Source organism: Zonotrichia albicollis, chromosome 1, assembly GCF_047830755.1.
Source record: "Zonotrichia albicollis isolate bZonAlb1 chromosome 1, bZonAlb1.hap1, whole genome shotgun sequence".
Lineage (NCBI taxonomy): Eukaryota > Metazoa > Chordata > Aves > Passeriformes > Passerellidae > Zonotrichia > Zonotrichia albicollis.
In genome coordinates this window covers 85,047,133-85,059,467 of record NC_133819.1, presented here as the reverse complement: position 1 = coordinate 85,059,467, position 12,335 = coordinate 85,047,133, and the positions used below count along the sequence as shown (strand labels likewise).

The 12,335-nt window shown below is 39.1% G+C and overlaps 1 protein-coding gene across 6 annotated transcripts in view; it reads right to left on the bottom strand.

Annotated features, from left to right (window-relative positions):
* IKZF1 (IKAROS family zinc finger 1) overlaps nt 1-12,335 on the bottom strand; it is a 100,314-nt gene that overhangs the window by 42,604 nt on the left and 45,375 nt on the right. For all 6 annotated transcript variants that reach the window (XM_026791800.2, XM_074546193.1, XM_074546181.1 and 3 more), the window contains one exon: nt 7,885-8,004. In XM_026791800.2, the coding sequence (XP_026647601.1) occupies nt 7,885-8,004 (120 nt within the window). The remainder of the gene's footprint in view (nt 1-7,884; nt 8,005-12,335) is intronic.

Below are 12,335 nucleotides of genomic sequence, written 5' to 3'. Positions count from 1 at the left end.
TATCACTATGGCTAATGGTGAAACAATAGATTAAATACCTTCCTGGGATCTCTTTTTATGCAGGCAACTTAGTCACCTAAACGCTTCTGAGAAACATGACCCTAAACTGCAATACAAGAACTGGGCATTATTCCGAACTTCAAGATGTGTAAAAAAAAAAATAAATAAGCACACACCAGGGTTACTTTAGTAGGAATTGTGTTCCTGCATGTGCACCTTTTTAAGACAGAATCCACACAGAATCTATGGTTGAAGAAGGAGACAAGAGAGGGAGGGAGCAGCAGGATGTCTTGCATTGCAGGCTGAGGTCTAGCCTGCTTTTGGGCTGCTGTTCTGCTCACTTGTTCAGAGAGTGAGCTGGATGAGGCATGACAGTTTCCAATGAGCTGTGTCTGGAAGCCAAAATCCTGGGATGCTAGCTGATCCACCTTCACAAGTTAACAGCTTCCTGTGGTCCCACATCACCACCATAAATGACATGCTGAGGGTAAGCCTGCACTGGTGCCTATGTCACACTTCTCTACTGCCTGACAGGCAAAGCTTTTTCCTGAGAGGCTGTCTGAGGCTTCAAGAAACCTCACATAGTGAACTCAAAGGAAAAGGTTTGGGAACAAACCTCTGCCCTGCTGCAATGATTGGTGTTCACTCCTGGCTTTAGGACTATAGCTCCAAAAAGGAGCTCTTCCATCCCCTCTCTTTATCATAAAGGGCTTTTTCTACATTGGAGAAAACTGTGGAGGCATGGCCACGCTGCACATCCTTCCTTGCAAATCTCAGATGTGGGGGATCGAGCCAGAGTGACACTGTGTTTGCACATTTTACTGTGGGACAGAGCCCAGGAAGTTCATCTGAGGGGAGAGCATAGCTGCAGGTCCTCTGCAGCCAGAAACCATCTCTTCCCAGGGAGCCACCAGAGCAGGAGCTGAAATTATAGAAATGTGAGGAGTGGCTGAACGACACCAAAAGAGCAGCTGGTTCTGAAACATCACCTCTGTAGGGGCAAGTAGTTCCTGCACTGTGCATCAGTCCAGCAGTTAAGTTTTTGGTAAGGCTACAGTCAAGAGCACTCAGGGTGAGAGAAAACTTGCTAAAGGTAAAAAGCAAGTCTACAACAAAGCCTAAGCAAGAATTAGCACAGAACAGAGGGGTGGCTGGTGTCAGGAGATGAATCCAATCTTTTGATGAAGAATTATTCCCTTAAAAATCACCTGAATTTTTGAAAACTGCAGTTACAGATGTCCTCCCCAGCTTAAAATATGCCCACCTTCCAGCCAGAGCCTGGTGTTTCTGAGTTGAGCTGCAGCCACTGCTGAGATCCTGCTAGATAAATTTAACTCCTGAGCTAGAAGGGGGCTTATCTCTGAGGCACATCTCTTCTGCTCAGATAAAGAGAACTTCCTCTCACTGCAGTTTAGATCAGCAGACTCAATCTCTGTACCTAAAGCCACACAGCTAAACACACTGCATCTCTCCTATTCAAGCAATGTGTGCCACTCTCCAACACTGAACAAACAAAACTTGCACAGTTCCCAGGTTTTCCCTGACTTTTGTGCTGATGTTATCTTCTGAAAACACAGCTCTACCCAGCAGGTGCTCATGAAATAGGCTGCAGCTCCACAAGCTACACAGCTCTGGAGAAATAGGAGAAAAAAACCATAGCTTCAGCACCTCCTGCAATATCATGTTGCCACACAGTGGCAACACAAATCATGCTTCTGTCACATTTTGGAGTAAAAAAAATCCTCAGAAAACTAAATAAAAATCATTGTATAAATACAACTCTTTTTAGGATCAGTTCTGTTCTCAAGGGTTTGATTTTGTCATGTGCTATGGTTGCATCAAGAGGGCAGATTTTTACATGCCTGATCTGGCTTTGCATGGACAGGTTGAGAGAACTGAGCTCATAATGCAGCACAGCCTACACTGAGGCTGCAGCAGCTCTGTTTTCCAGGCTGGGTCACCCTTACTTCCACAAATTTCTTGCAAGTTTATTCTGAAAATGTTCACCCTCCATTACTTGCAGCAAGCATTTTAAAATTTGATAAAGGAATTCACCTGTAGTAATAGGACATTTTTCCATTTGCCTTCGTGCACATTTTTCCAAGTCATTACATAGGTCAGAGCTTGTCTCTTGGCACAACAGGAAATTCCCAATGGCCCCATATACCAGGGCCTTCTGCACCTCACTCTGTTTCACACTATGCTCATGCAAAATATTCCTTTGAAGGCTGGAATATAACTTATATCCTGTATAGCACATTTAAGGGCACACATGAAATTTGTCACATGCCTTCTCCAACTAAACCATCCCCATCCTCTTCTATAAAAATCCCTATAAGAGTTTTGCAGGTAAAGCTAAAATAATCCTGACAAAAATATCTTCTGCATTCTTCTTAAAAAAAATATACATCATACTGGCAGGCTCTCTGAACATACAATACTAGTCCATACTGGGGACTGTTACTTTGGGGTTAGAAACAGGGGCTTCAGACCAAACAAGAGGGGAGATTCCTGACTTCCCTATTTTTAAAAGTTCCTAAAATATTTCAGCTTCAAGTTTTTCAATTCCTTCAGAAGCCTCCTCAGTTGGACTTTCAAGCCTTGTCTCATTGTGGAGGGTTAAAGATAATTTTCAAAGCTCCCCAAACCATCTCAAAACAAATTTTCTCTCTGCTCTCATGGGGGCTACATCAATTGAGACAATCAGTGAGACAATAATTATCACTGATTATTTACAAAGGCTTGTCAGCTTCTACACACTTCCAGACCTTTGAGTAGTAGAGATGTCCATCTGAAACCTGAGCAAATAAAACATATTACACAGTCCTCCAGGTTATTTCAGCTCTTGGAATTTGGTTCCCTGAATGTCCAGGCATACACATGCCAAACTTTATTATTCATACACAAGACACTGCCTTCATAGTCACTGAACACCCACAAGGAGGAGTGTGCAAATAGCTCCAGCAGCCTTTTTCTTCAGCCCCTTTTCCTGCCCAAATTTCCTGCAGAATTACCAGGGCACCAGTGCACTGGACCTGTCTGAACCACAGGGCCGATTTTGCAAGCTGGGGTGGGGCACTTCCCCTTTTGTCTTTCCTCGCTTTTCCCCTCTGTCTGCTGCCTTTCCACACTTCTACTCGGTCTCCACCCAGCTGTGTGTGAGTTGCAGTAGATTTATGTAATGGCAATGGTTGTGGTTGCCTGTGGTGGCCCCTCAGCAATTCTTGTGCCCGTGCTCTCAAATGGTGGAGCTCCTTTTAAGGAAATAAAGTATCAAAGCTTCTCAGAGAGGGGACACTAGCCTGCATCAGTAAGTAGCTCCTCATGCAGGTTACAACCTCTGAATGCCCATGCCTGAGAGGGAGGACCCCAGGGTGTGAAGGCAATGCCAGGGTCCCAGCGATGCCAGACACCAAAGCCTGCAGGTGCACAGGCTTCTGCTTCAATAACTGAGTTGTGAGAGGGACAGAACATCATCATTTGGTATTACCCACTGGGAGAGAAAAATGTAAAAAAAAAAATCTTCCTTTTAATGTTGCTTCTCATACCTATTTATTTTAAACAAATAGACTTTATAATTTCATATGAATCTTGTCTGTTTTCTACTGATGTCTATGATTACCCTGACTGGTTACTTCGGGTATACTCTGTCAATTGTTTGACAGTTTCAACCCAATTTTGTGAGATGAATCCTCCCCACCTCTTAAAAAGAAGAAGATCTCTATACATTATTTGTTCCAGGCCCAGACTGTAATCTGTGACTGCAGTGGTAACATTTGACTTCCATCTTAGAAGCCTATGGTCATCTGCAGCACCAGACAGCTATCTGTGCAGAAATGGTGAGCCCACAGCCTCTTTCTGAAGCCACTAACAATGTGAGAAGTTAGAAGAGGTTTTTTTTTTTTTTATCCAGTGATGGCCACCTATGGAATGAGCAGTTATGGATAAAGAAGGCATGGCCTACCTTTCCAGACAAATGAGACCACTGCAGCAAAGGGCTCTTTCTCCATGAAGTAGGATTTGATCTACAGATCACTGAGTCATTAACTTCCCACACATGGCTTGAATTAGGATACAGTCTCAGAGTACCAACAGCCCTAAATTGCAACTGTTTACCACATACAGGATGTTCAGTACTGATCAATCACAAAAGGTGCACACAACGTTTAACCTGAACCTTGCAGAGACTGAGAATTATCAAATGATATTTCCAATAGGGCACCATGAGAAATAGGGCTGTTCAAAATAGGCTGCAAAGCCACTAATTCTTAATGGAATGGACTTCCAGTGGATTTCTAAATAACTCAGACCAAGATTTCAAAAGGATATTTAGGAGAGATGATAAGAGAGTCTCTAGAGCCCTAAAGAGCTGTGAAAATCTCACACTTTGCTGAAAATGTTCACTGTGTTTTCTAGAGAAACTATCTGTAGAGCACATGGGTGAAAAGAACAAGATTAAAATAATAAAATGTTATAAGTGTCAGATCAGCCTGAGAAGTAAATTTGGGGCGGAGAACAGGACAAGGAAGAAAGAAGATCTAGTGGACAGAGCAGCAGAAATTAAGCATGCAGAAGGAAGCTGCTCAACACATAGTGGCTTTCTGGGGGTTGCAACATTAAAATTATAGTAAGCTCATCAAGGAAATAAAGAGTCTTGATGATGACCAGAACATCTCTTCCAATATGTTTCTGCTTTGCTGTGCAACTTGGGGTTATTACTAGAAACTGTTGATGACTTTACTTCCATAAATTATCCTTTCAGACCTGTTGATCATTGGTCAGAAGAAACCCATGTTTTGGGCATCCCCCCTGCCTGGGGACACAAGTCAAAACAAACATTTCATGATCCCCTGGTACCTCCTTTATGAAATTTGCACCCTCTATAGTCATTTTAAATGATAATTCAAAAACTAAAGGCAAGCAATAAAATCTGGCAAGTAGAGGCCTTCAACGCCTTCCTTCTCAAAGCAGGAGAAATATTTCCAATGTTTCTATCAGCTCTGTAGCACCACATTAAAGACTCAGTACATGTTTGGAAGAAGCACAAAAAGAGATTTTTAAAAACACATGGAAGAGTAGAGTATATTTTCTTTTCTAAAAATGCTTATTTCCTGTAATCTTTGACATTTGAAATACTAAATTGATGAAAAAGGTAATTAAACTTTTGACTCCAGGAGTTAAATAATAAAAATTTTTTTCATTAAATGTTACTACAAATCTGAGTATGCGAGTTGTCAATTGAACATTTCTCTCTCACAGATTGATTAAAACTAAAAAAAAGACTTCTCACCTAATTTCAATAGGATGAGGTAAATATTTATTCTTTTCATTTAAAAAACTTGCAATTCCCATTGTTACCTCTATAGCCCTACGTACACAAAAATATCCTCCAGAATGTAGAGATTTCATTAAATGTCTGACTCAAATTCCTTGATGTATGCTGCATGGACAGCTGATCTCTCAGGGTGTTACAGGTTAAGTGGAATGCATTGCAAACCCTATGTTGAAATAAATCCAAATGCTAGGGGATTCCCTTCTGATGAAAGAAACAGATGGGACATTAGGAAAGTCATACAGGGAGAAATTCGTGGCTGGCCATATCTGTTCATGCAGGGCCTGTTGGTTACCACAGGCCACAGTCTAGCTCCCACCTGCCAGATACATACAGATAACATCTGGGTCTTTACAATGCTCTCCTGTCTATCTGTCAAACTAATTTTTCAGATCATTCTTGTCTACCTAAGTTTGGTGATGACTAACAGTGAAGAACAGATCTAGGGACATGGCAGTGACAGTGTTGTACTAAACACCAAGCCTGTCTACGCTTCCAGGCCACCGCCTACATAGGAACACAGCCCTCTTCACCCCTAATACACCTATAGGATCATGTAGGCCAAACACCACTCCTAAGGTATTATTTTACTTCTAAACTGAAGATCCAGAATGTGAACAGCAATCATATGGCTCCTGATATGCCTGGGGCATATATTCAGATCCTCTTTGTAAAAAGGAAGAATTAATTTTTTTAGTATACTGTTTTCAGAGAGCTAGCTTAAAGTTAGTAAAAAGGAGCAATAGAAGAGGTAAAAGTGCATGCAGCTTTACAGAAAAAACAAATATTGCAAGCATTGGAATTGATACCTACAGATCATCCATAAGGCAGAGTATTGTGAATTGTCTTTGTTTCTGTTGGCTATGGTTATGGTAAATGTCTCACTACAAGATATTGCCCTTATAAACAAAAGACCTATGGGTAAAGTGGCTGTAGAAAAATTGTTAGTGTCAGAGCATGGAAAATCTTATTTATTGCTGAGTAATGAGAATAACAGATGGAACTTATTTAGAATATGTGTACGTGTTGATATATGACTGAACTGTTGACAGAATCACTACATCGTCAGCAAATATGAAGTTCAACTTTGCTGCATCTTCATGATATTTGTATGTATATCAAAGAAAATTCAACACAATGAAAAATCGTGTTTGGGTTTGAACAAAGAATTTAAAAATTTAATTTTTTTTTGACTCAGGGCTTAAATATTTAGTAGGCCTAGTTACTGTGGTAGAAAGGTGACACAACTTGTTTTGCTGAGTTGACAGACAAGCAGTTAATGAAAGATTTTGTCCAAAGATCATTGGACTGAAAAATAAATCATTTAATAAGTGATCAGATTGTTAAAAAGCATTTTTAAATATTATTTTTTTCATAAAGTATGTCAATATGCATCTAGGAGCTGAAATTTTTGCTCACATTTTTGATAAGAGAGGATCAAATGATAAATAGAATGAAGATGCATGAGATGATGCACTCACTACTAGCTTGTGCTGGAGTTTGGTAGTAGGTTCTATTCCTAATGCTGACACCATCCTTCTGTATTATGCTGAATTAATTATTTTGCCCTCTGTGCCTCCCTTTCCACCTAATATCCTTTACTGGATTTCCCTAGACAATTAATATTTAAAGGCACTTGCAATCTTTCTGTAAATCGTCCACCCTGACCCTTACTCTTACAATAATGTTAGAATGTAAGAATAATGAACAATACTTTTATTCGTGGGTAAATACTTGTACTTTGATAGTCATCCCTTAACAGAACTATTTTTATCACATAGGACATTTATCACAGCATTCTGGGAGTTTTTTTCCCTCTTTTCCTTTTTTTTCCCTATTAGTTAACAGGCATGATGCTAAGGTAATATTTAGTCTTTTTAGTGCACCACGTGGGAGCTGGTGCATACAGTAGTCATCAGCATTGCTAGTCCTTGGTGTGAGTCTAGGATCCCTAAGAATAATCAGCATTTTGCTCAATCATCTCTAGACAAAAATTCCAGCCCAACAGACTTCATCAATTGTGGATTTTTATCTAAAAGATAAGTGTTTCCCAAAGTTCCCAAAATCAGAGATAAATGAAGATCAAATATTGGAATCTCAAATATATAAATACTATGTGTGTTCTAATATGTATTTCTGAAGAAATCTGAATAGGAGATAACACAGTAACATTCAAGATAGCATTCAAATTAATAAAAAAATAATAATAAAAATACTTGAGCATTTATTGAATTTTTATCAAATCTGACTTCATATAATTTTGACTTGGACCCACATATTTCATTCCATTTCCTACACAGAATGAAAACTCTCTTTCCTGAGGAGAATATCAAGCAACAGTCATGGTAAGAAGATAAAAAGTAGGATCTTCATAAGTTCTCTGCAGATGAAGATGCCTTTCCCAAAAAAAAGGTTGCATAAAAAACACTATGCACCTGAAGAAGATGGAAAGGCACAGGACCTGCTTGTTTACCAGCTTGTGAAAAAGTAATTTAACATTTTTGTTATATCATCTACTAGTATTTCTTATTAGATTGTATTTGTTATCTTACCCAAGATTCTGTCATTCTTAGAACTCTGCTGACCTCCAGTACTAGTTGAAAGGTCCTCTGGTATAGGCATAGGTTCATCTGGATCATCAGGGACATCACTAGTTGGAGGACTTTCCTTTCCTAATAGTGAGGAAAGCATCAGTTAGATTGTCATTGTCAGAGTAGCCTCATTTTCAAATAATACCATAAGAGGAACCACAAACCAAAAAAAAGTTACAAAACCCCTAAACACTACTAAAACATGATATTCTTAGGACCCAACCCCACTCCCGCAAAGAAAACGTCTTAGGAAAACAGGGGAATAATATTTTTTAAAAGAATGCATATCAATGTCTGTGACAAATTTACTGAGTATGGATGCACAGTTATTAGTCTTACCATTCTGGATATTTGTGAGATATGTATGTTTTCCAGCTGCTATGCTCAGAAGGTCCAACTTAGCCAACACAGACTGACAGATTATAAAGGTTATCAAATGGACATCCTTGGTAAAAAATCTTCTTTCTTCTACAACTTCTTGAGAACACATCTGGATTTGCTTCAAAGACATAGGGAATTCTAACCCACAGGTATTCTGGGGCTCCAAATGAACTACCTCAAATAAAGTTTTATCTTCAACTGAAAATTCAGCTACAATGTCAGCAAGCTTCACTAATACCCCCAGATCAAGTTCTGGCTGGTCCTTGTAGAAGTAACGAAATGCCTGTAACTATCAGGACTTCTTAAACATGTACAATTAGCAGATTTCAAGGATTTTATTGTCTTCTATTTGCAAATAGTAAACAAACCCCAACATCTTGAGTACACAAGGCTTTGCAGAGGCAAACAGGTTGGCGCTTTAAAACACTGTAGATATTGTGGAACTGTTTTAGTGCCAAACACAATACAGTAAGAAAAAAGAACTCTCTTGCTAAGTATTGTGCTTCCAGAAATGGTGAGGTTTCTTGATTCACCCCTCAGTAACAGCATACATCTCTTGCCCATAGTACTATCATTGTCTTGAAGAACTTCCAAAATGACTGCATATATACCTAACAAAAGCATGCCTTGGAAACATCTACTGAAGGAATTATCTAAGTGATTAATTTCATTGACTATTACTAAAAGACTGACCTTTGCATTAATAGCAAGGAACAGAACACGCCCAGAGCAGAATTCAAATGCAGTAATGTTCACATAAGACTCTTGTCTCGAAAATGGAGATGTTACCAAATTACATTGATGAAATCTGTTTGACATCCTGTGGCAATTGGCACACCAGTAAGGGCAGTAATTTTATGGCACACAGCCTTAGCAAATTTGTGGGTTTTTTCCTAACGAGGATTCCCTCATTAAAACAAAAACATCAATTAAACCTTAAACACTTACCAGAAATGGAAAAACTAAACCAAAGCTTAGTAATGCCAGTTACGGACTTGATCTGAATGAAGTGAATGGTTTCCTCCCTGCCTCCTGGATGGATCAAAGCATTGTGTTTTCCCATCTATATTGATCATGATGGGGAGAAATGATAGGTAGTTTTAAATCATCTTCCAAATTAGCTGGTTTGAGTTGTTGGCACAGACTTGTTTAAATGAATTAAATGAGTATGTGACTGCATTTCTTAATGACACACCTATGAAACTGCAGAATAATTGCTGAGCAGGAGTTTTGAGAGCTGCATCAGGTGAACCATCCCAAACTGCAGCCAGAGGACTCCAGGGTGCTGAAGAAACAGTTCTGCACTGGCAGGAGGATTAACTAGATGATTTAATAAGGTCTCTCTCATACCCAGCTTCTGTGGCGTATGCTTAAATGGGCAAAATCACACCCACTGGATATCAATGCAAGAGCAAAGGCAAATTGCATAAATGGAGAAAAGGGAGCATGAATTTTACAGCAAAGGAAAATAAAAGCAGGAACTAAGTGAATTAATTTTTTTTTTGCCATTAACAATTTAACTCCTTATTAAATTATTTCTTCAGATTCCTGGGATGTAGGGAACTTACAGAACTGACAGCAACTTTCCATTGCAAGTCCTAACCTGCCAAGTTGAGGCATCTCTTACAGATAAAATGCATAACCGAGGAGAGACAGCAGAAATATTTCAGTTTGTTCAACATATTTTGCCCCACACAAAACGAAAACCAAAAAAAACCCAGAGGTTTAATTGGAGGGCAAGCAACAGCCTGGCAGCTCTCTTTACATTACACATAAGTTAACAAAATTCATTAAAAAGTAACAGTAATCCAAAGCTACCTGCATCTTCCAAGGATGAAACAGCACTCCCAGCTACAACAATGGATGTTGATGCTTTGACTGAGTCTAGACTGAGAAGAACAATTATCCTAAAAAGCTGAAAACTATTTTTGACTACAAACCAATATAAACTCATAATACCAAAACCATTAGAAAACAGACAACAAAATAATATCTTTATAAGTGTGTTATTAGGCATCCTACAATATGTAGTCTAGGCAGGATTTGAAGTCAGAGCAGTCTTTTTTGAAATAGAAACCTGTTAGCAGAAGAATACATTTGCAGTGGTGAGCTCTTTGGTTCACTAAATGGGTATCAGTCTTCTACTTGTTAAATTAATAGCAGTTTGCCCAGGTGGTATGAATCAGGCTTGCCTCTTGGACTTGGTGGGGCAGAAGCTGGAGATCAGGTCTGTTTCCCTCTTTGCAGGAGACTGCAGTTAAGAATACTTATAAACTTGTCTTTAATGACCCATTTAATATAATTTGATTTCTTCTTGTTACTCATGATTGAGAAATCCCTACATGCAAAAAGACAGGACAAAAATAGTGGATTTTAAATAGATCCATTTATTGAGCTCTGTCTCTTGGTTCTAGAGCATCGTATTTGTATTTCATGCCTTAACTACATCTGAATCATTACACCATGGTAAGCTCATTACTATGGCAATCTTACACATACACGATCTCAACAACATTCTTTTTCCACTGAATTTAGAAATGGAAGGGTAGTGGGGGAAGGTGGGAATGCTTTCCATTTTAACTTCAAACAGACGTGCCCAGAACAACAACTGGTCAAAGAAAAAGGAGCTAAACCCCACCCCAATACCTAGTGGCCAGTACTGGGGAAAATTATTCAAAAGTCACATAACAGAGCAAAGTAGCTTAAGAAAAGTATAAAAAAAAATCTAATCTTGGGGTCTAGGGGGTGAGTTTTTGGTTTCTAAATTAATTATTATAAAAAGCCACCTTAGCTGTGGAATTGAAGTTCTGTTTCTGGTACTGCCACTGATTTGCGTTGCTCTTGATTAAATCAAAAATAGAAAGAATTACCACTGCAGGCTGTATCAAATGAAAGAATTACCACTGCACCACTGTATCAAATATTCCTTTATTCCAATCTGCATCTCTGTAAGATGGTCTTAGATTTTCTACACTGCCATTTCTGTATAAAAATAATCAAAGAGCCTAACCTATCAGTGATGCTTGGCAAGACCCTCAACTTCTCTCTATTTGAGTTTCCTCATCTCTGCCCTAAAAATATACCTGAAGCCATAAGGAAAGAGAGGGAGGGGAAAAAACTGCAATAAAGTTCAATAAGGTTTTAGTATCTTCTATTTCTGTCAACATCCTTAGCCTTTACATGTTTCTTTAACATGTGCATCCAGATCTGAGAGTGATTCAGTTCATGCCAGAATGGTGCTGCTGGTGCTACAATTGTTGAAAAGAAAGCCAGGGCAGGATGTATTATAGAAATCTCATTCCCTCTCCTTTGAAAAACTAATGTTGTGTGTGTGTGTGTATTTAATACTGAGGGTTTCTTCTTCCTGCTTTTGCAGAGTGCAGCACAGCCTGATTAGTTCTAGGAGATCTCTTAATGTTAGATGTGGAAACATTTGTACCGTTTTTTCATCTTCCTTAACTGTTAGACCCTAAAGCTGAAAAAAAAAAAAAAGAGAGAAAAAAAAAAAGAAAAAAAGGCAGGAAAAATACTGCTTGTTAAGTGAGATATTATCTGTGTTTTCTGACTCTCTTGTATGGGTGCCGGATACCATTTGGTTAAATGTATGTCAGCTCTCTCCTCATTTCAGAACTGCAACTGCTTGTCTCATGAAATATCACTTTCAGGAGAAAAATAAAAAGTGTGAACTGTGTGCTAGTCACACAGTATTTCAGTTCCTCTAGGAGTCAGCCATGCCTGGATTCCCCGAGGTGGGAATGCCTGTGTGCATGCAGGGTTTGGCTCACTCACATTAGTTTTACACTCTCCTGGCCTGGCTGGTCGCTGCCACACCTGAGTCAGCTGCAGCTGCATAGAGCACATGGCTGCAAAACACCACATTTGAGCTGGGGCAACTGTTTCTAGAGACCTTCTTTATTTCTGGGTTGAAAAGCAAAACAAAAAGTCCTGAAGAAATCCACCAAACCAAATTTATTTTTTAACTTATATTTTTAAAAAACCCAACCAAGTGTGCTCCTGAAGCCCCCTAATTC